The sequence below is a fragment of the Rattus norvegicus genome, chromosome 11 (assembly GCF_021556685.1).
Source record: "Rattus norvegicus strain SHRSP/BbbUtx chromosome 11, alternate assembly SHRSP_T2T, whole genome shotgun sequence".
NCBI lineage: Eukaryota > Metazoa > Chordata > Mammalia > Rodentia > Muridae > Rattus > Rattus norvegicus.
Genome location: NC_141544.1, coordinates 83,375,229 through 83,402,421, shown reverse-complemented (window position 1 = coordinate 83,402,421; position 27,193 = coordinate 83,375,229). Strand labels below are relative to the sequence as shown.

Genomic DNA, 27,193 nt, shown 5'->3' with positions numbered 1-27,193 from the left:
TTGATCTACTGGGAGCCCCAGGTTTGCCCACAATAACCTTTAAACACTCCTGTTAGCTATCTGTCACTAAGCATATGCCTCAGCCCAAACCTAATGACCCAAGAATGGGTCCATTCCTCAAGGCTTTTCTTCATGGACAACAGGGGCTTTCCTTTTTTTTTTTTTTTTAACTTTTTATTTAGTATTGATTTAAAACTAAAAAACTAAACTCACAAAGTACTCACTATTGACCAAAAAAAAAAAAAAAATCAAAATATTCAGGAGAAAAACCGCTAGCATGGGAACACTTTATTTCAATCTGGAATACACACTCAAATATTAAAATAAAGATATATCTAGATACCAAAAGAGAACAGTAGGTAAGGGCTGGAGATGCAGTTCAGGTAGAAGAGTGCTTGTCTATCATGCATCAAGCCCACAGCTTGATCTCAAACAGCCTGAAATCCAGTGTGGAAGTGAACGCCTGTAATCCCAGCCTTCAGGAAGCACAAACAGGAGGATCACAAATTCAATGTCACCTTCACTACACAGTGAGTCCCACGTCAGCCTGTGCTACATGAACCATCAAGAAAGGAAGAATTAAAGAGAGGATGTAAGAAATGGGAAAAGTGAGTAGGGAAAGGAGGGGCACACAGAAAGATAAACAAACAGAACTGAAATCTAAAAACATCTCCATTTATAAAATCATGTTCTCTTAAAAGGGATGCCATAGCCATACATTACAAGTGAGATCTAAAACACTCACGATGCCTCTACTAACCTCTGATTCATCGCCTTTCTCTCTGTAAGCAGTTGCAATACTGGTCTGAACAGCCTTAATCCAGGCCTGGCGAAGCTTTTCGGAATCTGCTTGGAGCATGCAACTTCTAAAAGGAAACAGCATCATTTTGTCAGACAATAAATAACAAGGGGAAATCCGCACACTTCTCCTCACTGTTCAGCACATTTTAAAGGCAGAATGTCTGTGTACTGGTGTCTTCCTGAATGTAAGTCTGTGTACCACTGTGTATGTGACATCCCTGAAGGCCAGAAGACGGTGTAGACCCCAGGCCTGTAGTTACGGACAGGTGTGCCACCACCGTGTGTTCTGGACGTGAACCCTGGTCCTTGGGAAGAGCGGCTCGTGCTCTTAACCCATGAGCCAGCTCTCGAGCTGCCCCGTAATAATTTTTAGCAAAAAGTCACTTTAGTTGAAAGAAGGGTTTCAACGTTCATCTATCTTTTAGGCAAGTATGATTGTGACAAAATCAAGATATAAATAAAAACATTACCTCTTAAAAACAAATTACCTATCCCAAAACTTAAAACATTATAAATAATCCAAATGCAGTGGCACACCTGGACCTCCGCGTCTCAGGGCTGGAAGTGCTGAGTTCCAGGCCTGCCTGGGCTATGACAGAGCAGACTGGACTGTATAAGGAAACGCTCACAAAGGGTGTGTGTGCATACACATGTGCTACGCGTGTGAATGTGTATGTGTATGTGTAAGTGTGTGTGTTCTCTCACATTTTCTCCCCGTCTCTCCCCACAACGTAAGCAGAACATTCCTTTTAAAAAATGGGTATAAATCCCATTTGTCATATGCTCTCAATTCAACATAATATCACAAAAGTTTCCCATGGACCAGGCTTGGTGCTACAGACTTGTAATCTCAGCTACTCAAGAGGCTGACGCAGGAGAATGACAAGTTCAGGTCTTGCTATCATCAAGATATAAACAGTAAAACTTACCAGTTTAAAAGGGCATATAAATGATGCTTACAGAGGGGCAGAGCTCAGTACTCGGTGCTTGCCTAACAGCTCACAGCCCACTGAGTAAATAAGTAAACCCTGCAGGTTTCAAAGAAGACGACTCATGAAGAAAAGCCGGATAAACACGGATAGAACATCTGTATTTGCTACTGGAAGTCATGTTCAAAACATTAATTCTATTGCACTGAAACTGTAAATCAGATTTCTCACAGAAACATAAAAACAGTTCTCAAATTCTTGCCAACATCGTACTTTGTGGGAGAGACGACCTCAAAGCAGAACCGTCGCTCGATGTCTTCACAGTGCTTCACTGTGCAGAGCCTGAGGTCTTCCACCACCACAGTGGGGCTGTCCTGCAGCAAAGAGACAGACCCAGGGTCACCGGCTCAGCCTTCTGCACCACCAGCAGCAACCACAAACTTCAAGCACAGTCCCGGAGACGGTCTCTAATGGATCTCCATTTTATCCTACAGTTGCTGTGCAGAGGTTATTATGCAGCTAAGGGAGGCGACTCCACATCATTCAGTTAATCTGTCTTATCAAAATCTACATGTAAGTTGCGTGCAATCATTCACAGAAGGGACTGGCCTGCAGCGGGCACGTGTAAGTACTCAGGCCTCTCCTTGTAGGTCCTCTGCCCACCCATGCCCACTACACCGCAAGCTACTTTCTCCCCCAGGGAGAAACCTTTCATGAATCCTGTGTTTAACGGCCTGGAGAGAAACAAGATATTGATACATTCTTCTTAAAATCCTTACAAGAAAGAGAAAAGATTTTATCGTTTTCTAATTAAAATACTAGTACAAAAATCAGAAGAAAGCACCCAGGGCAACTTGAGCCTGTGCTTACTGCAGCCGTCTCACAAGTGCTGGGTCCCTGCCGTCTCACAAGTGGTGGGTCCCTGCCGTCTCACAAGTGCTGGGTGCCTGCCGTCTCACAAGTGCTGGGTGCCTGCCGTCTCACAAGTGCTGGGTGCCTGCCGTCTCACAAGTGCTGGGTGCCTGCCGTCTCACAAGTGCTGGGTGCCTGCCGTCTCACAAGTGCTGGGTCCCTGCCGTCTCACAAGTGCTGGGTCCCTGCCGTCTCACAAGTGCTGGCTCAGACCACCGCTCCAAGGCTAACTGTGCAAAGCAAGCTAGCAATAGCAAATGTGCCATTACTCACAGTGTCCAGCATTCTCACAAGCCGTCCCAGTACAGCTCTCCAGTACATAAAATCCCTTCCTCGGAGTAAGGCTCCAGCAAACACACACACAAGCACAGCAGTAACAGAGTGCAGGGTTCCCGTTTACCTTATTAACATATGTATTTTGATTTATGTCACTTTAAGGTGTTCTATACTGTCACCACCTGACCTTAGATAATGTGTATGAAAGACTTACTGTCTGCAGCCTCAGAATAGTACCATAGGACATCAGGTTACCCCTGCTGCCATCTCTGGCTCAGACCACAGCTCCAAGGCTAACTGTGTAATGGAATTAGTAAAATAAAGGGAATTATCGAGCTACACAAAACATCTCAAGTCTAGGAATTAAAATTTCACAGTTGGAGCGGGAAAGATGGCTCAGTGGTTAAGGGTGCGCACAGCCCTTGCAGCAGACACAGGTTTGGTTCAGGCAGCTCACAGCTACCTATTCGATTCCAGCAGACCTGATGCCTGCCCTCTTCTCACCTCCACAGGAACTGCACTCGAGTGTACAAATCTACACTCAAGACACACAAATACATGTCATAATTCAGAATAAAAATAAAATCCTAATGAAAAGGGGTGGAGAGATATCGCAGCAGTTAGGGGCACGAGCTGCTCCTTCAGAGGACCCAGGTTTGATTCCCAGCATCTGTAAATCTAGTTTTGGGGGATCAGAGGGCCACTTCTGGCCTTTGTGGACACTGTATACATGATACAAAGACATACATGAAGGCAAAATACTCCTACACATTCAAAGAAGTAAAAAGAAAAAAATGTTTGAAAAGAATTCATGATTGGAGAACTAAAAAGATGGCTCAACCTGGAAGGGCACTTAGTGCACTGAGGACCAGAGCCGGCTCACGGCACTCACATCAGGCGCCCTACAACCATCTGTGACGCCCAGTCAGGTCTCTGTGAGCACCTGCACGCACATGCTGAGATACATACGTACACATAATTAAAACATGACAATGACACACACAGGGCTCAGTGACGAAGGCCTTAATCCTGCATTCTGGAGGCAGAGGCTGCCAGATCTCTGAGTGAGGCCGGGCCAGCGTAATCAGTGAGTTCCAGGCCTGCCAGGGGTGCAGAGGCAGACTGTGCCTTAAAATAATAATCTGGGGGTTGGGGATTTGGCTCAGTGGTAGAGCGCTTGCCTAGGAAGCGCAAGGTCCTGGGTTTAATCCCCAGCCCTGAAAAAAAGAAAAGGAAAAAAAAAATAATCTGGTGCCTCTGGGGGAAACTGCAGCCGCACGTACAAACCTGCAGTCAGACATACATGTACACACAGATGAAAATGAATCTATTTTCAAAAAGAATTTAGAATTCAAATCACTATGAAAGTTCGAGGGTTACCAGCTCCCACTCCACTTGTAATATAAACCCAAACATAAAACCAAAAAGCAGTCACTTCAAGAGTTTTGCATGTGGATATTTATGGACTTCAGTGTTCACAGAAACAAAGAGCTAAAACCAGAACTCACCGGCTTTCTGCTTTACTGCTTAACAAAGCACCTACCTTAAACTTTTTCTGGTAAACCAGCTGATTGTTCTGTATGGAGAACCAGCGTCTAGACAGAGAGGAGACAGTGACGATCACACAATCACACACGTGCGGTTGGTTACTCTGAGCTGGGGACGTTTGGAGAACCACTTTGCTGTCACGACTGAGGTGTCTAACTACCGAAAGCTCGGAATACACATCTTAACCTCACGGGTTAGGGAGGCGGACTCGCTGTTTGGGTTCATTTTATGTCATAACTTTATATCATCACAAAAGCTTCTATTTTTCCCTGCTAAGACCATAAAACTGTCTTTAAGGTTCAAACATGATAGTTTTATTTTTGAGGTGTTCAAAATAATTACAATCTTTTTCCTCAAGTATCAACACTGATGATATAGAAAACAGCACTGTGAATAAAATGACCAATTATAAAAGTAAAACATTAAGATAAATGGTAATTTACTTTCAAACCTTCAGAAGTTCAGCAAATGTTTGACTTGATCAGCAAAACAAGAGACTAATACTTTGAACTTTATCAAAGAGGAGATGATCACAAACTTCATTTCAAAATACTTCTCAGGAAAATAATGTCACCACATACAATCCTCCCAACTGCCTAAATGCCTCTCCTCATTGCTATAAAGTTATTTGGAAAACAATTTGCTCACTATGTTCTTTAGAAAAAAAGCTAGGCAACGTAAGCCACAGCCACTAACTCAGTAAAGTAATAAAGGGAACTAAAGACATACCAGATAAAACCAGTCAAAAGCCATTCACAAAGGAAGCGAACTTCTCACCAAGCACGAAGAGTGAACAATATCTGAGCAGTTATTTTTAAATTAGTTTCATATGAGATGATTTTTAATTAGTTATTAATCTATTAGCAGACAGAGATTCTACCTTTTCATTGATACTAATACAAATTACTAGAAATTGTATTTTGGTGTTTTGATTTTCTATTTTAAAACTTTTGGTCATTTCTCCAAAGCTGAGAGACCAGAAGACGCCTCGGCGGTTTTTCGGCCTTGTACGGGGCGGGGGTAGGTTTTCTTGCCACTTGAAGACACAACAAACCTTTTTCATCGAATGAGAGTTTTGTTAAATAAGCATCTAAATAAAACAAGGTAGGGTGCTGCTGAACGCAAATCAACAGACCAGAAAAGGGAGAACTTCCAGGGTCTTGCTCAGGGGTAGGCAGGGGTTAGAGACGTTAGAGAAAACTCCTACATACAGAGCGGATGGCGCAGCCTGGCACATGGATAACGTGCAATGGAAACAATCTCTCCATCGGATCCAGTCTTGTTCTTAGAGCCCACTGAGGAAGGTGACCTACATCAATAACATCTGTACATCACAGGAGTCCTCTTACACAGTTTGGGGAAAACTATTTTTATTGAACAATGGGATGATGTCACATCATCATTGTAAACTTTTCATGCTTCTGAGGGCCACAAAATTATTTTTTCTTTTAACCTTGTCCATATTAGGGCAGTATTTCCTAGAAATAGGAATAATAATAATAATAATAATAATAATAATAATAATAATAATAATCTAGATTAAACTGTCTCTGTTCCATCAGGAACTATCCCTTCAATTATTAACCTTGTGGAACATGTGTATTTCTGAAGTTCAGTTTCCCTGACATTTATGTGCTTCTGGGTAACATTCTTATAGCATCGGGTTTTGTAACATACTTAGAAAAGGAAGGGGTTGGGGATTTAGCTCAGTGGTAGAGCGCTTGACTAGGAAGCGCAAGGCCCTGGGTTCGGTCCCCAGCTCCGAAAAAAAGAACCAAAAAAAAAAAAAAAAAGAAAGAAAAGGCAATACAAAGTTCTCTTCATTTGTGACCTCCTTAAAGAAAACATACTATACCCTAGGTAGGGAAGAATGGAATTACAAAGCTGTATCTGTCTGACACAATCCTCCTTCGACCACCACTAAAAACACACATCTGACATCAACCAGAACTCTAGTTAGGTACATAAAGGGCATTCAGTTTATGTGACATGCATGTAATATAGGTATCTGGGCAGTGTAGGCATGTGCTCTGGTGTGCATGCACATGTATGCACATGCACATGGAGTCCAGAGGACAACCCTGGGAGACTGCCTAACTTCTTTGAGACAGTGTCTCTCATGTTCACAAACTGGGCTACACCTGCTGGCCATCAAGCCCGGGGATCTATACATCTCTCCCTTTCAGTGCTGGGATTATGAGCACAGGCCAAACGTGGCAGCCGCACGTGAGTTATAGGAGATCAAATTCAGGTGTCACATTTACAAAGCAAGTATTTTACTGACTGAGCTTCTCTCTAACCCCTGGAATAGAGGTTTTAATTGTTCTATAAAATAATCCTAGTGACTCTGATATTGCTAAGAAAGAAAAAGTGTGGTAAAAAGCTCATAGCCTATGAATTATACACACACGAACACTTAGCACCCAAAGCACTTAGTATAGAAAATCTTACTACAAAACGTGCGACCAGCGCTCAGAGACCAGTTATGGGAATCACCTTGCTATCATAGTGCACCGTCCTCAAGACCAAAACGGGAAGCATAAAGTGTAAGACAGTCTCTGACTTCCTCTGTAAGAAAGACAGACACATTGTGGATCTATATCAAACTGAACTAATTTTGTATAATTTAGACCAACATGTTACATTTATTTTTAAAAAATTAAATACTATCACCTACCAAGGAAAACCTCTAGGTGACAAAATCTGCATCAAAGGGAAAAATATATTTGTAAAAGTCAAATATATTTTACCATGTTTGATCTCAATATCAAAAATATCAGTAAAAGTCACAGTTTGAAAGCAGCTTTATAAATGACCTGACATGAATCCCGGGTTCATGTATATACTCAGGTGCCTGACAGAAAACATGTAATCAGTGCACAGGCCAATGCACTGCTTCATCTTCAACTCAATTTGCTGCTTTCACAGGAAGAACGTGATAGAACAAAGAAGACCCAGGCCGTGACAACAAACTCTTTCAACACAATCAGTGGCTACCTCAGGACTCCTCACAGTTTGCTACTCTGTGTTCCTCATAAAAAACAGAAGCCAGCCATAGTGTGTTCCGACCACTGAGGCTGCATCTATGGGGGTAAATGTAAGCATATCAACTGTCTGTTCCCAGTTCAATCAACTAAGGACATGGGCCATTAAAAGGTGCAATTCTCTTCCTCAAATAAATACTCATACTTCCTTTCCAATTTAGAGTATGAAGAGATGGTTTTATCCATTGCAAGTAATCCAACTGAACGCAGGTTAATTAGGCACTTTCTCGTGCTTACAGAAGAGACTGGGTAAGAAGAGGAAGGGCAGGAAGCCATTTGGTACCTGATGTGATCGGGCTTTTTCCTGTCATGTGAAAAAATGGGGCAGGGTTAAAACAAAAGGGAAAGGCGTAAAAGAAAGAAAACGCAAATGTGCAAATAAGCAAAGGACCAGCATGGTACAAAAATAAGACAAAACTTAAAGAAACCAGCTCAGCTAATACTCAGAATGCGGTCACAAGGACCCACGCGTTCGATTTACTAACATAAAAATATGCAGTTTGTAGTGCTTTGATTCTTAAGAAATGGAAATACTTTGAAAATATCTGAATTATTATATTACTATTACCTTATACATCTATTTGGTTCTCTACCTCTACGGTCCTGACTAGAAAACACAGATGGCATATGCCACACCTGAGCAAGCTGTGCTTGGGGTAAGAGGAAGATCTCTACACGCTTATCACAGAAGCCCTAGGCGAAGACAGACATTTTGGAAGGAAAGCAGGGTTATTAATTAAGAATTTCAATGCCCACCCATCTTCATCAAATGATAACAGAGACTCTAAGGCCACAGATAAATATGATTCTCTGATAGCTTTTAGGGGAGGGTGGGGAGCAGGAAGATGGAGGCAGGCCTGGGCTACACAGTCCAGGCTAACCTTGCCCCCCACAATTCTCCTACCTCCCCACCCCAGGAGCTGGGGCCACTCACCTTTGGTGCATGCACACTCTTCACACTCTTACCCACGCCGGCACTATCCAGAACATTCTGCTTTAAACTCTATGTGATGCATTTTTTGCACTGAACTATATTTTCTGGGCCAGCAAAGGAGTCTGCTTCTTTATTAGCCTTTCTACCTTAGTGCTCAACTATTTTTAAATTATTTTCCTTGTTATTCTTTTCCAAATTCATTATGAAAAGCAAAAAGAGAAACATAGATTCCACTGTTTAAAACCTGAATCGGCACTACCAGAAAAAATTACTTAATAAAAAGCTCAGTGTGCCAGACACTGTGGTTCCTGACTTTAATCCCAGTATTCAGAAGGCAGAGGCAGGAGGATTTCTGAATTTAAGGCCATCCTGGTCTCCCGGTCTAGAGTGAGTTCCAGGCCAGCAAAGACTACACAGAGAAATCCTATCTCGAAATTCTTCATGGTGGCAGACCTTAATGCACCCAAAGAAAACTTAAGCCAGCCCTTCGTGTTAGTGTAGCACTTGGTTCTTGGACCCAATCACACATATTCAGATCTGTAGGTGCTCAAGTTCTCTAAGATAAAATGCAGCGTTTGCACAGAATCATAATGTGTGAGTGTGTGAGTGTGCTAGGAAGACACAGACGAAAGGAAGAAAGGGAAAGGGAAAGGGGGGAGGGGGAAGGAGGAGAGAGGGGAAAGGCAGAAGAGGAGAGACTGTGTGTGTGTGTGTGTGTGTGTGTGTGTGTGTGTGTGTGTATACGCACATGTGCGGGTGCATATGTGCATGTAACAGAAAGACTCTTCCCGTGCTACCCTCCTCTGGGCTCAGGCGGTTTCCCCCCCTAGGCCTCTTGAATTAACTGAGACAATAAGCCTACATCCAGCTCCATCACCTTACAATTGCTATTATAATGTAAGTGCTAAGTAAATAGTATCATTGCATTGTTTAATCATTACAATAAAAAAAAATCTCTATGTGTTACCTACAGAGTTGCTTTACCCCAATTCTGATTCTCAGTCGGGTGCGTCCGAGGTATAGGACAGAGGCCGGCACTAGAGCGCACGTGTGTGTACAGATGCCTCAGAGGGGACAGGGTGACTGAGCAGGACGGAAAGGGACGTGAACTTCCCACCCTCTTGCCACCTGCTCTCACACAGAAAACAAAAGCTTCATGCTACACTGCGCAATACCAGGCACTGCTTCTAAAGCCGGACTGTGAGTTACGAAGCACAAGGGAGGATTTTTTACTATTTAGGAATTCCTAGTCACTCATCCCTCAGGATGGCGACCCTTAATAGCTGATGGTGAAAATATGACACAACCTCATGAAATTACAGGTAAGATCAAATGCACAGTGCTGTGATTGTGCCTTAGGGTAGCTACAAAAAAGGGAACTTTTCTTGAAAACAATCAAACACTATTTTTGAAAAATCCTTAAGTTGTGAGCAGAAAAGCTTAGCGTCTGCAGAGGCAGCTTCTGAGACGCTTGATTGATTGATTGATTGATTGATTGATTGATTGATTTAATGCATGTGCATACATGGTCACTGTCTTCAGACACCAGAAGAGGGCATCAGATCTCATTACAGATGGTTGTGAGCCACCATGTGGTTGCTGGGAATTGAACTCAGGACCTCTGGAGGAGCAGTCAGTGCTCTTAACCTCTGAGCCATCTCTCTAGTCCCATATTTGCAATTTTTAACATTAACACCACCACAGGAAAGCTCTCACTAATAAAGAACTACTGTTCTTTCTTCTCCCATTTACACGATTCCCTTCTGCTATATTTTGTATATGATCTGTCCCCCAAAGGCTTCACGCTAGATCCGGCTCAGTGTGGGCGTGGTGGCACTCAGGGTGGTGGGACCCTTAGGAGGCAGCCCTTATGCTGGGTGACAACATCATTGAGGCCATGGCCTGTGCAAGGTGCCAGTGTCCTGCAGTAAGTCTATCCCATGAACTGGTCATTTAAAAAGGAGAAGAGACCCTCTCCTGATCTTTGGCTTCCTGTCTCAAGGCCTCAGCCACATACCTCTCCTACTGAAACACTGTCCCTCAACCCAAGCTCCCTCAATGGAGTCTCCCAGTCTGTAATCTCCAGACTATAAATGATGAGAAAAGTAAACCTCTTTCTTTCAGTCGTCTTGGTAAGCCTCTCCCTCCCTGCTGAAGAGGAAGCGTGACCTACGGTAGGTGATTGTACTGGTCCAGGCGGCTCCTCTGAACAGCAGCCTCCTTTCTGAGGGGATGCCTTTCACGCTGCAGACCCTGGCACACCTACCACAGGATCTGCAGCTGGATTTACAGCTCCTCCCTTCTTGATTTTCCCTTTGTTGTAGCATCCATGCCAGTTAATACGGCTCCAAAGACAAATAATAAAAATCCGAAGTTCCTCATCTGATCAGCTACTGATTTTACTCCAGTGCTCTGAGGAGCAATGGAATTCTCCACTAAGACTCGCGTGCTTCAGTACATCTCACACTCCTAGGGATTCACTGCATTTTCATTTTCTTAGACTTTCAGGAGGTAGTTTGTAAGTCTGAAGGTTAAGTCTCAATTCTAACATTATACTATAAACCTATGTTGGCTAAATAACCTTATAAAATCCACTGCATACTAGCCATTTCCACTTTCCTATGCTAACGACAGAGTTTGTAAGGACGGACGTAAAGGGGCGATTAGTTTACATTTTAGCTCATAAACACAATTTTGAGTTTTCATTTTCACAGTATGATAACTGGAAGCATTATTGATAACCTGATCGCTATAGCTGGTCTTCTAGTAGTTATGTCTTAGTCAAAAGTTCTACATAACTCAGAGCGTAATGATAAACATCATTATTGCTTCCAGTGTATACTGACTCTCAGAGAAAGATAAAATATTTCAAATAAAACTACAATATCAAATACTAGAGAAATGCTCAACAAACCGCTGACATTCAGAAATGTCAGGGGATTTTTTTGAACTTCAACACCAAGAGACCTAAGCAGGAAGGACCAGGCCCACTTCCCACGACGCTAAGGTCCCACTTAAGTGAACGAAGTGGGCACCAGATGGACTTAAGAGAAGACCCTCTTCAAGTTGGTAACATCCATCTTAAAGAACAGCCCCTTCCATTATTACAAAATTATCCTTTTTTTACTAAAAAAGGGGAAAAAAGAAAAGGCTTCCTTGAACAGATCAATCACTAAGGTGCAGAAGGAACCCTGCGCCAAGCAGCCCTTCAATGCCATTTGCTATGAAGTTGCTTTGCCTCTCATATTTATATGGTAAAATGTTTTAGATATTCTTTTTTACTATGCAACCCAGGGTGGCTATGAACTCAAATTTCTCCTGCTTCACCTCTGAAAGGATCACAGGTGTCTCCATGACACCTGGCTATAATTCCAGTCTTCTAAGACATCCAATGGCTTTATAGTTTATAAAAATTAATTCAGCAAAAATTCAAAACTTTTCTAGCCCTCGCATTTACAAAAATGAAATAATGGTGGCTGTGACTTACCACGTTCTACGTTAAGTGTGCTATACAGTCAGAGTAGTCAGTGGGTTTAAGACTCACACGTAAAGTCTGTTCTTCCTTCCCTCCTTCCTTCCTTTATTTCTTTCTTTGTTTTTCTTTGTTTTCTGTGTAGCCCTGGCTGTCCTGGAGCTCACAGAGACCCACCCGCCTCTGCCTCCCCAGTGCTGGGAGGTGGCATTGCTGCCACCACACCGACCTGGCCACAAGGAAATTCTTAATAAAAGATGGGACAGACTTCAGTCGTTATAGCCCAAGCATTATAAGGGCTGGCTTTCTCCTTTAAGCCTTAAGTTTCAAATCTAAAAATTTGTGTTTTCATTTTTCACCTGGCCATTTTGTAGAGTTTAGATAGTTCTGAAGGAGAAAACCATGGGTAATTACAGGGAGAGGCCAAAAGTGGCCAACATGTTAGCATCAAGACTAGTGTTGGAAATCCATTACCTGTTCCACGTTTTGAAGGCGTTGCTGGCTCGTTTGAACAGATACCCTTCCATGACAATGCCGTTTGCAGCGTCTACGTTATACTCTAACTTGGAATCATCACTGGAGAAATCCTAGACAAAAATAGCACAGGAGTTCAGATGACTGTGTTCCCAGAAAGAGAAATTTATCTAAGGAAAAGAACTTTTAAAAAAGTTTGGACTAAGCCTTCCGTAAGAAAGGGAAGGAGGTGTGATAATGGAGACATGCCTCGGCACCTTAACGGTTCAGCCACTGCGGTAGAGCGGCTAAGACGATGACAGAGACACACTTACATAAAACATGGCGCAGGAGAGAGACTGTAAGAAAAGACCCCCCCCACACACACACAGACACACACAGACACATAGACACACACAGACACACAGACACACACACACACAGAGCAGCTGGTAATACTGGGTACAGCACTGTTGCTAGAATCTATGTGAGCATCTTCATGACCTGTCTGTCAATTAGGAAGGACACTCAAAGGACACTGGAGAAGAAGAAAACTGGAACTGAAAGGTGGACAGAGCCAGGGCATGTGGTGCTCAGGAAAACCTGTGCTTTACTGCCGACCCCAGACCACTCAGCTAAGCTTGGTGAGTGGCAGGAGCTAAGGAAAGGCCTCCCCACTGAAACTGCAAGTGAGACCAGAACCGTTATCACTACCACCATTCAAGACTGCTCTAAAGGTCCCCGTGGACGAGATAATCTAAAAAGGTGAGGGGCTGGAGGAAAAAGCACACTGCCATGCTGTTAATCGTGGAGAGGACTCTGTACACAGAATGTTCTGAAGAACTCAGAAAGAAATCACTATCAAGAGCACTAACAAGACTGTTAGGATAAAATCAACCCTAATGTACCAGAGACAGGCAATGACTTTCTAAAGGGAGCATTTACAGAAGCATTTGCCATATAAGTGTCTAGGAATAAACCCAAACACGGATATGTAAGAAAATCACAAAATCTTATGCAGATCATTAAAGGAAATACAAACAGCAGGTAGGATGAGAGTGCGATGTTGTACACAGTATTATAAACCAAGCACCTGCTTTCTCACAGGTCCAACATAACCTCGAAATTAAAAAAAAAAATTACTACTGTGTGTATCTGAGGGGAAGATTAGCAAACCCCATGGTACTCATTGAGGTCCAAGGATAGGCTTGTTTCGGTGACTGAACCAGGCTCCAGGTTTATGTACTGAGCACTTTACCTACTGGGCCATCTTCCCAGTGCCTCAAAAGCTCGTTACAAACAAACTTGCTCCTGACGTTTGTACGTCTACAAAGCTCAGTCTGCGAAAGGAGAAAACAGAGATGGAAGCCTCGCTTCCCAGGCACGTGGAGCTGGAAAGCTGGGGACAATTAGACAACAATGTGTGACATAATTAAGCCAAGAGGACAGTGGGGTAGAAAAGACAGCCCAGAGGCTGGGACAGAAGGTGTCATACGACATCAGAGGAAGAGGCCTATATTAACTTAAAGATAACACGATACTGACACAAGGAAAGTAACTCTCTACCTAGTACCTCACAGGAACCCAGCTACACATGAATTAAAGGGCTAAGGCCTGCCTGTCAGACAGGATGCCTGAGCTCAGTCTCCAGCAAAGACAAGCGTGAGAAGCAAACGTACGTGGGAGAGGTAGTTGTGATCTTGTACTGGGGGAAAAAAGCACCAGACACAGGGCTGAAAACCATGAAAATCTAAACCACACATATCTACGATATATGAAGAACTTGGTTACCAATTAGAAGGCCTGGCAGTAGGAACATGAAAAGCAAATAAACATTAAACAAGTCATGTATAGACACGATTCACTAGTCACTAGTGGTGCATAATTTAAACCAGTGAGATGTCCATGTCCACAGTGTAACAGTGAGGACAACAAGAACCCTTACTGCTGCCCACCAGCATGCTCGCCTCGCAGGGCACGCGCGCACACACACACACACACACACACACACACACACACACACACACACACACACACACACACTCTGGTACCGAAGCTCGACCCCATTAGCGTGTACATATATCTAAAGACAAGATATGTGAAGGCACAGGCAGGACATAGAGGGGTGCTCACAGCAGCACTGTTCCTCACATTGATCAATGTAATTGTTAGAACACCTTAAAACATATAACAGAAAAGCTTTCCCTTAAACTTTAGTTGACTAGATTTTTTTTTTTTTTTTTTTTTTTTTTACCTGTAATGCAGCCTGGGTCAGCATTTAGGGGCAGAGAAAGTATTTACAATAAGCAAAAACAGCATTATTTTCTTAAAGAAAAACAGTTGTATATTATTTAAAGTCAAATAATCTCAGATTTAATAATTTAGCAGTCTGAGGCTAAATATATATTGAATTTAACCAACAACATATTTCTTTAAGTATAATTTGTCATTTTACCAAAAAATGATTGAATCTACTTTTATCATTCGATAGTAATGCCATTAAAACAAGCTCGTCATCAAAATACTGTGCTGTAGACCCTAAACAGAAAGGGCTAGCTGACACAAAGCAAGACTCTTGGGGAGAGAGAGGGACAGCAGGAGAAAAGAAGCAGGTCATGAAGACCTGAAGCTGGGAAGGTGGCCCACAGGGGTAATCCTAGGCACACAGAGGCAGGGGTGGAAGGGCCATGGGCTGGAAGCTAGGCTGGGCAGTACAAAGAGCATGTCTTTGTTTTAGACAGGGTCTCTCTGTGTAGCCCTGGATGTCTTAGAACTCCTCTGAAGATCAGGCTGGCCTCGAACTCATAGACCTGTCTGCCTCTGCCTCCTGAGTGCTGGGACTAAATGCCTGTGCCACCACTGCGGGCTTGAAAGAACGCATGGCAGTGGCTTCATCCTATAATAACTAAAAGTAACTGATTTAAAGATGGCTGAAGAGCAACTCTTTCCTTTTCTAAATGTTATTTCTCTTTGAGAATGAATAATCCATTAATTATGGTTTTATATACTTGCAACTGATTTTGCTTTCATTTTTTTCCCCATCTTCTATGTCAGATCCAATCTGAGTAATCTGTAATCAAAGATGCCTGGATTCCTTATCATCAGGGGGGCAGATTCTCGCAGCACGCACAAGTTTTATATGAGTATATTCCGTTCCTAATGCGCCTTTCATGCTCGATTACAGCACGGATACACCTCAGACTATCTAAGATAAAATACTATTATCAGGCTATGCTCTGGACATACAAGCTCAACTCCTGCATGAAGAAATGAATACAAATTCACTATTGAATTCTCATTTTAAAAACATTTGTCAAAAAATAGTCTAGCTAGGCTTAGGCAATTCAACAAGCAATGAGGGTTCAAAAGTAAGTGCTGAGCAGCCCTGGAGTGGCTGCAGCAGGGGGTCAGTGAGAGAGAGAGAGACAGACAGACAGAGACAGACAGAAAGAGAGACAGAGGGAGGGAGAAAGAAGAGGAAGGAGAAGGATATGCACGCATTCTCTACATCTCTCTGTCTCTCCCTCTTACTCACACACACGCATACATGTGCAAACACTTTGGCAGGAGGCTGTCAGTATCCTAAGTGAAACCAGGAATAATATTTAAAATGTTAATGGCGCAACCTTTAGTTAAGCTCCTGACAGGTTAAGAATACTTATAAACTGGTTCAGGACCGCAGCCTGCTAATGTTTTGGTCTGAAGACATAATGGAGTGCACACATTAACATCTGAACCACTTCACGGGAGGGAGGGTGCTGGGTAACAAGGCTGGCTGGCCCACACTGCTGTCCCTGCGAGTGGAAATCAATCTATTGCTCTCACGTACCTTCTGCTGGATCGTAGAATGTTTTTGCTCCATTTCTCTTTTCTCCTTTGCTGCATCCACAACCAGTCGATCCAACTAAGGGAAGAAAAAAATTATAGGCTTAAAATTTAAAAAAAAAAAAACAAGGGATTTTTTTTTAAACCATATTCCAAGGCATTTTAGAGATAAGCATAAATCACTTGATTAAAGCTAACCTAAAACAGCATTTTAACTAAACCTTCTAGTAGAAGTTCACAGTTTTCTATACTAACTCTTTTTTGAGAAAGCCCGTATCTTAGGGAGAAAAGGCTTCCAAGCAAAAGGCTCGCCTTGAGCATTCCAAGGGTGCGTGTGCCATCCTTGAAGGACTTGAGCCTACAGAGACTATGATCTACTCACAAGATGCTGGCTGCTGCGGACAAGGCAAAAACAAAACAGAAGAACACACACATAAAAACAGGACTTCCCCCTTCTCAACAATACCAAAAGGCAGTGCGGCTGGCTACACTAAACAAGGCGAGGGTCACAAGTGCACATCAACAGCGGCACCCACCAGTAGCCACACATCATGTTTCCAACTTGCCTTCCCTGTGTTATAATCTAATCTAAGAGGTAGACTGAGAAACTGGCCAAATAAGTAAAACACAGCGGGAGCGAGGGAGGTAGCAAGCTTGTTTGAGCCCAGGAATTAAGACCAGACAGGTCAACACAGTGAGGCCCTGCTTATAAAGGTTAAATTAAGAAAAATAATAAAAGAATATCAATCCCACGGTTCTGGAGTGTTTACCTACTAACTCAGCTACTAAGATCATCCTACTTGGCCACAGACTCGTAAGAGAGTAAAGAGGGTCTGACCCTCCCATCAGGCCTGGGTCGCAGGTCTTGGCTGCATGTTTCCACACCATCCTGCCCTCCTGGGGTACAAAAACTTGGCTCCTCCCATTATCTATTTCCTCCTCTTCCCTGACACCTAGTTCTACCAGATCACTTTCTGACACCCAGCCTTGCCATGAGTGAGCAGCTCAGACGGACACGGGATGTGCCTGCCATTCCTAGGGACTGTCGTGCAGTGGACAAGCTGTGTCCTTCTCCTCCCTCTCTTCCTTCTGCTGGCTGGGGTCTGAGATGATGGAAAGTCACCTGGGAGGACACAGCGGGCCCAGGCACGAGGTGCAAATGGCCTAAGACCACGCTTCCGACCTTACGTATGTGTCCTCAGTGTGAGTTGCACACAGATCCAACCTCAACTGACATACACACAGAGCCATCTGGCACAGAGATGAACAGCGGCCCAGTGCAAGGGACAGGAAATCACTGTGCGTGTCATCCCTAGAGCATGCTGCACAGAACCCCACCTTCCATCCCTCTCCTGCCCTCCCCAGACACTTTGATCACTGGATGGTATTCCCAATCCACTCTTACCCTTTCCATCCCCTAAAGTCTGTTTTTTCTTTATCCCTCACCTCAAAACAATTACTGGCCAAGAAAAACTTCCAGATTAATCCTATTGTTTCTAAAGTGAGGTGGTTCATCACTCAGTAAAAAGCAGTCTGGAGGAACCCAGACCACGTTATGGTAAGGCACATGGCACAGCATGTACAGGTCTCTGGGTCTGAGACACAGTTCCACAAAGAGAGGGGGGCGGGGAAGACGCCTTTGTGAAATAATGATACCAAATGGTCTTGGGGGCTCCAGGATCCTAAGACACTAGACTTTCATCACCCTAGGAGTCAATAAAAAAAAATTTTTTTTTTTGGTTCTTTTTTCCGGAGCTGGGGACCGAACCCAAGGCCTTGCACTTCCTAGGTAAGCGCTCTACCACTGAGCTAAATCCCCAGCCCCATAAATTTTTTGAAAATAAAAAAGAGCAAAGTCCTAAATAAAAGGAGGACAGTGACTCCATTACTCAAGTTTAAAAAGTAAAGGACTAAGTCCTGCTACTTGGACTATAAAAAGCAGATGCGTGTATCTCAGTGTGCCTCAGTGCCCTCCCCGACCCCAGTGCCAGGATCTCAGGTGCGCACCGCTCCTGACAGGAGAGCTGTTTTAAGCCTCTTTCTCAGCTCCCTCACGCTCACTGCGAGCAGCATTTTTACCTTTAAGTTCATTTTTGGTTGAACATTCAATCCACATGTAAATGTCCTGCAGTGTCGAGGTCCTTATGAAGTAAGTGAGAAGCTGGATTCCCGATATGTTAAACATCCTCCAAGACACAAATGTCAGCAAACAGTACAGAACTGAGAGACCCAGGTCGAGAGATTACCTGTGCGCCAAGATCTTTCATGTAGGGCCCAAGCTCACTGAACAGGTCATACCCTTGATGGAAGAAGGCCAGATGTGCATACATGAAGGACAGCATCTAGGGGAGAGAGGGGCTTCAGATCCACTGCAAGAAGCTTCAGAAAGCTTGCATCCACGCCTTTAAAGGCCACTCCACAAGAACCCAAAGCATCAAACCTACTTAAAACTGAGTTTCTTGAGGCCTTCACTAATATTTGCAAAGACAAAGAGAAAACAGTGTCTGTAAGAGAAATGCCCAGTGGTCTCACATTTACACCTAACTTAAGATTACACAGGGAATTTAAGTAATATTCTCAGGGGTATCACTGTCTTACGAGAAATCCTTAAGTCCCTTAGGAAATGTCAGTGTGGTCTTCCCTAAGCATAAAAAGAGGTGAAAAGAGAAAATGTGGAGTCCCCAACAGTAGCAAACACAGCCTGCTGGGGTCCCCAGGCCCCAGTGAGCTGCGGGAACTCTCAGTTGTTCATTTTCCTAAGAAATATAAACCAGTGTGGTCAACATAGACTTTCCTCTTGTTAAAAACATATTTATTTGCTGGTTTATGTGCTGTGTGTGCACATATTTGCAGACGCCTGGGGGCAGGTGGAGGTGGGAGGGCGGCCTGCGGGAAGGATCCGTTCTCTGAGACTGGACTCAGGACACCAGGCTCAGCCAGGGTCTTCATCCGCCGAGACACCTCGCCGGCCCTGGAAATTCTTCACATCTATTCCACAATCCAAAGCTGACATAAGGACTGGGGTGGGTCCCCAACTATATTTTATTAATTCCCAAAAGAAAAGGCACCCTTGCCTTTTTTATTAGTTACATTTTACATGAGAAGGAATTATATAATTAAGTGCGTGCAAAGACTCTCCTAAGACCTGTTTTATTTTTAGCAAGAACAGACATCTGTTTAATATTCTGAAAACTAAAGTAGGCCATAAGACTGTTAACACCAAAGAATCCTCTAAAAAAATTGTTATCAAAATAGAAACCAGTTAAATAAAATTCAAAGATTAATGATTAAAAACTCACTCAGATAAAAATTACTACAGCATTAGAAAACGGTAGTAGTTATACAACTGTGGCAAAGATTTTAAACCACTGAATTATAAGAAGGAAGAAATAGTGATTATATAAAAATGTAAAACATATGGACACATCAAATGCACATCTGGCTTATCAAGGACCAAGTGATAAACAGTAAAGGGTCAGTGATCTGAACCTGTAAACGATACCACAAACCAGTATAAAAATGAAGGCTCCCGAAGTGGCCCGGAAAATTCATGGGGAAATGATCAAACTCCTCACTAACAAAATGCAAATTCAACGAAGAAATCCCATTTTTGCCTATCAGACCACTGGGCAAGTGAGGAGACCGGACAGTAGGGCTCACATCTGTAGAGAACGGCTATTCTCACACACTGTCGATGAGAACGGTCGATAGGCCTTGAAACGTGGTATTGTTTTTAAAAAGCCTTTTCCACATTTGAGAACTTTGATGGGGATGGCAAGACAGCTCAGTAAAGATGGCCACTAGTCCTGACATGCTGAGTTCAAGCCTCTTCTCCCACAGTGGAAAGGAGAACCTACTTCCACAAGTTGTCCTCTGACCCCTACATGTCCACCATAGGGGACACACACACACACACAAAAAAGTAAATAATACCTCTTTAACTAAGTAGTATCTTGTCTATAAACGCAAATAAAGCAATAATCAGGTCATTAGGACAATCATCACTACAAGGAGATGTTTTTAATGTGAAAAACATGAAGAACTGCTTAAATATCCATTAAGGATGATAAACTATAGTATATTCAAGGCCAGCCAGCTTGGACCTGCAAATTTTACACCTCTTTATAGATGGCTCATGAGCCAAGAATCGCTTTCAACTTTTTAAAGAATTGTTTTTAATCTTTTAGATGATGGAATAAAAATTTTAAAACAAAAAAGTAAAAATTATATGAAATTCAAACTTCTGTGCTCGCACATCAAGCCCAGTCATTTGCTTACAGGCAGGCGGGCAGGTTCAGTACAAAGACACGGTGAGTATGACAGGCCACAGGGCTGCAGACCCCCCGCATTCACCAGCAGCGCCCTTTCTTTCTTGTCTATGCAAACGGCAGAGTTCTGGCTGCCCACAGAGGCCATGGTAAGCCATACCAGAAGTCTCCATTACTGGCTGTCTGGAAAACATGGCTGGGGAGAGGTGCCCTCTGCTATAAAACGGGTGCATGATACCACAGAGTAGAATGCAGTGTTAGGACAGGGCAAGGTGGAGACAAGGCCTGGGCAGCTTGAACAGCAACTGAGAACAAAACTGCTCCAGCCAAATGAAGAGAAATCCCCCTGAAGCTTCTCACTGAGAAAGGGCACAAAGTACAGCCTACCCTCCTCAGAGAGCAAGCAAAATCTCACTGTCACCGTAGATCAAAAGGTCCGAGGAAGGGCTGGAAAGATGGCTGCACAGTTTAGAGCAGAGGACTTGGCTTAGCTCTCAGCACCCACCTGTTACTCACAAGTGTCCAACAGCACCTTCAGTTCCAGAGGATCTGACGCCCTCGTCTGACCTCCGTGGGCACCAGGCATACACATTATACATATGCATGTGTGTAAAAGGTTCATGTATATAATAAATAAATCTTAAAAAAATATTTTTATAAAAGAAACTTGGGGCCAGACAGATGGCTCAGTGGTTAAAAGCATCACTGCTCTTCTGAAGGTCCTGAGTTCAAATCCCAGCACCTACATGGCAGCTCACAACCGTTTGATGCCATCTTCTGGTGTACAGATGTATATGCAAGCAAAGTACCCATATACATTAAATAAGTAAATAAATCTTTAAAGAAGAAACTTTCAAAAAGCAAATACAATTAAAGAGAAAATTCAAACTGGTAATCATATTTCCTAAGTTTCAAAATAATCCTGAAATATTCTTACTGGTTCCAGCCACCACTTCCACCTACTTTCAAAAAGCAGTAGGTATCTAGAGGTATCTAGTAGGTATCCAGTAGGTATCGATGAAATATTACATTGGAATAACAGAGAGTGGGGAGCACACAGTGGGCATATCTTTGGGAAGCAGGCCATAGGTTAGCAGAACAGACACAGAAAGGGCTGTACCTTGAAGCAGATGGCACAGGAAAGAGAAATGCTAAGAACAAGAGCCCCTGGACAGGGTGTTATACTATGGGGGCTACACGCGCACACAGACAGTCACAGGTAGCAGCATTCATTAACTTCTTACTGATTTCAGGATTTCCGATCTCCTTTTTGATTGAAGCACGTTAATCTGAGGGAAAATACACTTGGTTAGTCATTCACGGATTACACTAATGCAGAATACGAGATTCTAAACACGCTTGTCCTAGCGATCCCAATACAAAGGAAATCAGAGCTGGTGTTTGTCTTCTGGCTTAAAGGAGCTAGGACAAGCAAAGCAGTGAGCACTCAGCCACACTCACGCTCAGTGAATAAACACTGAGCGCTCAGATTACAGCATCCTCACGGAGCGGCTCTGACACCTGAGTGTGCGACACGGCCTCTTCCTCCACCCTCCTCAGCTACTTGAAGATCAAGGTCAACCACAGCGTTGGTGCGAATCCTCACCATTTGCCACTTTCCATCTTCTCTGGACTGCCTCTGCTTCCCTTCCTGGCTTCCTACAGTCCCTTCTCCACACAGGTACCAGAGTGATTTATGGCTAGGGTTAAATTCTGCAACCTCCTACCATTTCCAACACAGGCCCACTGTGCCGCCCTCCGGCAGAAGTCTAGTCTTCTGCTGCTCTGCCCTGAACGTTTTCCCAACAGCACCCATCACTACCCCGCAGATGTCTCTGTATGGCTGGTCCACCTCCATGCGAGGGCTCTGCCCTCACGGCTTAAGACTACCCTTCAGTACTTAGGTCTTCCACTGACGAACACCTTCTTTTACCTGACTCACTATCCAGTGTATCAGTCCTACCTACTGATAGTATTTATAACTACTTCTCTTGGTTTGTTTATTCGTTTAGACAGGGTTTCACCATGTAGCCTGGGTGTCCTGGAACTCACTTTGTAGACCAGGCTCCCTGGAACTCACCAGATCCCCCTGCCTCTGCCTCCCAGCACTTACTTTGTGTTTTCTTCCTCTGCCTTTCCCCCAGCTGAAGCGTAGGCCCTGTGAGACTGGGAGCTTATTCTCAGTCCCCGCCCCAAAGCAGAACACAGACAGCAAACCATAAGTGTATGTAAAGTAAAGCATTTAAGTAGTTTAATTATGATTGACTTATCAAAACAGCAGCGCATTCTGAGATTTCCCAGGAGTAGGGTTGAAGCTCAGTGAGCAGTGTTTGTCTGCAAGCTCAGAGCCCTGCATTCGGTTCCTCCCATTGCCCAAACCAGGGGTCAACAGAGGCAGGAGGATGGGGTGTAAAGTTATCCTTGGCCACGCAGTGAGTTGGAGGTAGGAGGGCAGGCCCTTAACTGTATCTTTTGCAACTGTAGAAATTCCTGACAAGTATTTTCATCGGTTCTTAAAAACAGCTTATTTGCATAAAATGGTGATGCAAAAGAGTCTCTTCATGACTCGTTAAGATTGCCAAAAGATTACAGAACATTTTCCAAATGTCTTCCTCACTGAACTCTTGGTCTACTGTAAGGGAATTTTAAAACGCAGTCTTAAAATCAAGAACAGACCCAGAAAAATCTAAATCCAACTCTCTGGTTTCTTCTGCTGTCCGCTCAGCTCTGAAGAGCACTGGGAACCCCACCCTTGTCCCTCCCTCTTCCCCTCCCCCACTCACGCTCAGACTTAGGCTCATGCTGCCTTCTGTATTTGGAAATTTAAAGAAAATAAAAGTTCACATTCAAGGAGAAGGGTAAATCCAAATACACACAGGAGCCGAAATGCCTTATGCTTTTGGGTAGCTGTTACCTATTATTCTCTAACACAGCCACGTTTGCAAAAAAAAATAAATAAAATGATCCAAGAATTCCCATGAGACATACAAACTCATAGTTAGAAGGGAGTGAGCACAGAAGCCATCTTAGTACTGTCAGATGACCTCTCAGGAAATACATAATTACTATGTTTAAGTTTGAAAATAATGGATATTTTAGCTAAACACCATTACACATAAAATCCATAGCATTACATCATTCACTCTTCAAAAAAACAAAAATCGTGTACCACCTATTGTCCAACCACCGGATAAAAGCTAGAGACATATTCTGTTGTAGAAATAGAGGACTCAGATTACGAGCGTGTGGCGTGCAAGCATGAGGACTTGAGTTCAATCCCCAGAACCCTGGTGGAAAAAGCTAGTATGTTGGCACGTGATTAAAATCTCTGCCCTGGAGGAGGAAAGAGAGCAAGGTCCCTGGGCTTGCCAGTTAGCAGACCTACCCTAGCTCCAGGCACGTGTCAAAGAAAAAAGAAAAGATAGATAGATACGGACATCTCCATGGCAACCAAGTTTGACCTCTTTCTGCCTTCATATGTGCACCTGTGCTGTCCTTCTAGGCACAAGCAGCAGAGCTCAATCCGAGATCTTACACCAGAAATGCATGGTAAGGAGTGTTTGCAATCCCAAAGACAGACAGAAATAAGATCACAGGACCCTGCTGGACAGCCAGGCTGGACCAGCTGGTGAGCTGCAGGACAATGGGGACCCTGTCAGAAGCAGGTGAAGAGCATCCCTGAGGATGACATCTGAGGTCCCCAGCCAGCCTCACACACATGCACACCAACAGCTAAGTAACACATTTACAGGAAATGAGTGTGGTGTTCAGAAGTAAGCGATGGCAGCACAGACATGGGAGAGGAGATGATGATCCGTCCGTCTGTCTGTCTGGAGACAGAAAATGACCTGGTATTGGGGTCAAGAACAGACAGTGTTGAACACCTTGGATAGAGGTAAGGACGGGAGAGGCGGTGTAGGGAGGACAGACTTCAGACACAGGTCAAGAGGGATTCCCCAGATGTCCTGTTGGCTAAACACAACCACTTAAAACGAGGAGACTATCTCAACAGAACTCACATTTTAAGCTGCCACAGACGTGAAGAGATGAGGTCACACAGACAAGGGGCAAAAAGACAGAAACCATTTTGGAGAATGATGTGTGCCTATGTGTGACACGCGACAGTGAGGAATTTCTGTGGAAAACAGGTTCTGTCAAAGGACATGAAGGGAACCGAGCCGAGCACAGCCTGTGAGGGAGTCAGAGAGGAGCAAAGGTGGAGGGACAAGACAACCAAGGGGGAGCCATGGCGGCGGGCATCCCAGGGGGACGGGAAAGGCGTGGGACGGGAAAGGCGTGCAGGCTAACACCTAAACCACAGAGCTGTGTGTGAGCCACTCCAGTGCGGCTCACAGAGGGCTGTGGGCTCACTGCAGTAGGAGGGGGCAGGAACGGGAACAGCAGGGTGCAGGAAACAGAGGACACCATCATGGAAGCCTGAAGAGGGGCAGAGGGAGCATTACTTCTATAGAAAAGGAAAAAAGAAAGAAAGAAAGAAACTTTTTACTTACAACATGAATGTACTTAAAACCAAGACTTCAAATTAACTTCCTGTTCTGCTCGGATCATTTTTAATCACTAATATACGCATTCCATATGCATTATCATGAAGTCAATAATCCTTGAGGACACTACTGTGATTTTATAAAGAACAGATGGTGCTCTGTACCTTAAAACGTCTAACCTTTGACCTGCACGACACTAAAAGCATACTGAGCATGCGCTCACGTTCTGCATATGTCCGAGGCCCTCGGAAGCCTAAGCTGTAGAGTAAGCTTTAATGGCTGTCGGAATCCACTCAGTGAAGAATCAGAAGTGTGGCAAAGATACCTTACAGGGCCTGCACGACGCTCAGTGGGACAAGGCACCTGCCTCCCTGGGGATGACATGGTAAAAGAACAAGTTCCCGAAAGCTGTCCTTGGACATCCACACACCCACACACACCCGCACACACACACACACGCACACGCACTCTTACACAAAGAGCAGATAAGTAATACTATTATTATTTGCATCTCTTAAAAGTCCCACTCTCACTTTTTCTGTAGGTCTACCACATGTGTCTAAGCCATGAGACCCCTGTCCCACAGCACTCATGGGAGGCTCTGGTCGTTGGTTGACAGCTGAAATGCTGGCAATGGACTCTGAAGAAAGACGGAATGAATGTTAGGCTTAGGGATCTTCATGACAAATTTCTGTGCAGTTTTAGCTGTGGCTTCTGACTCAATAGCTAGGTCCTTCTAACAAGGACCAGGGCCCTCAGAGGACAATCCAGCACTGGGAGCAGTGGTGTCAGTGGAACCAGCACAGCCTTGTCACTGTGCTTTTGTCTCCAGCCTCCAAAGGCAGTCACCCCTCCAAGGGACTCTGAATTTCACCTTCAAAAGCAGCCGACAAACTCCAGAAACTCACTAACTTGGACAGTTAGTGAGGCAGATACCACTAAAGACAAGTGGAGCACACACGTTCACATTGCCAGGAAAAACTAGCACCATGTAAACCTGATGCTCAGATAGCAACTAAAGAGAAACAGGAACAACGCTTCAGAGTAAGATATGGGAAGATAAGACATCTAAATATACACAGTGTGTGTGCGTGTGTGTGTGTGTGTGTGTGTGTGTGTGTGCGCACGCGCGCGCATGTGTACTGCATATGTGCGCTCGCATGGCACCCACAAAAACAGACAGGTGAAAGTGTTCCATAAAATGTCATGTTTCCCACTGGAGGTAAAAACATATACCCAGCACTCTGAAGATTGAGGCAGGAAGATGGTATCAAGTTGAGAGTAGGACAGGCTACACAGTGAGTCTGAAGCTACCCTGGGTCACACAGTGAGTCTGAGGCTCCCTGGGCTACACAGTGAGTCTGAGGCTACCCTGGGCTACACAGTGAGTCTGAGGCTACCCTGGGCTACACAGTGAGTCTGAGGCTACCCTGGGCTACACAGTGAGTCTGAGGCTACCCTGGGCTACACAGTGAGTCTGAGGCTACCCTGGGCTACACAGTGAGTCTGAGGCTAACCTGGGCTACATACATACTGAAGACCAGCAAAGACTACCCAATGAGTTTAAAGGCCAGCCTAAGCTACCTCAAAAAAACATTAAATCAAAGAAAAAGCATACTTTACTCGTTCTAGTACGACCACCCAAAGGAGCCTGCCAGAAAGCAGCCGCTGGAAGCTGTGAGGAGACGGGGTACCTGCAGGACATAGTCGAGCGCTATGTGCCGGAAGCACTTCCGCGTGGCCGTGAGAATGTTTGCAGCCTCTTCAACCTCGTGCTGCTTGTTTCTTTGAACTTGGGCGTTTTTTACTAGAGCGTTTTCCTTTTCTTCACTGACTTTTTCAAATTGTTTCTTGGCATCTTTGAATTTTCTAAGATCTCTAAAATATAAAAATTTAGTGAAATTTTTTTCAAAATAATCTTAGAATTTAACCACGGCCGCTTCCCCTTCCGTGCTCCATCAGACACTGGCAGTCACCGCTAACCCATCCTTCCGAAAGTCCTAGGTGTCACTTACCTGAAAAGTCTGGGCAAAGGAAGTTCAGAGCTAGGATTGTGACTTGGGAATATTTATATAGACTTTGAGTTTCCACCTTAATCCAAAACTCAAAGATAAAAGCTCAAAAGCTTTCAGATTTGGACTATTTTAGACCCTTTTTTTTTTTTTTTTTTTTTTTTTGAGACAGGGTCTCCCTGTTTAGCCTAGGCTGTCCTGGAACTTACTCTGT

At 43.9% G+C, this 27,193-nt stretch overlaps 1 protein-coding gene across 5 annotated transcripts in view; it reads right to left on the bottom strand.

Annotated features, from left to right (window-relative positions):
• Nucleotides 1–27,193, bottom strand: part of Acap2 (ArfGAP with coiled-coil, ankyrin repeat and PH domains 2) — a 118,689-nt gene that overhangs the window by 22,651 nt on the left and 68,845 nt on the right. For 3 of the 5 annotated variants that reach the window (XR_015632858.1, XM_087576848.1, XM_087576846.1), the window contains exons 6-14: nucleotides 26,662–26,845; nucleotides 21,707–21,751; nucleotides 18,441–18,536; nucleotides 16,199–16,273; nucleotides 12,391–12,503; nucleotides 7,794–7,814; nucleotides 4,462–4,513; nucleotides 2,004–2,104; nucleotides 761–866 (exon numbers count right to left, since the gene is read on the bottom strand). Coding sequence is in view for 4 of the 5 variants with exons in the window: in XM_087576848.1 (XP_087432974.1) it covers nucleotides 761–866; nucleotides 2,004–2,104; nucleotides 4,462–4,513; nucleotides 7,794–7,814; nucleotides 12,391–12,503; nucleotides 16,199–16,273; nucleotides 18,441–18,536; nucleotides 21,707–21,751; nucleotides 26,662–26,845 (793 nt within the window). In the remaining variant the exon portion in view is untranslated. 5 annotated transcript variants of the gene reach the window in all.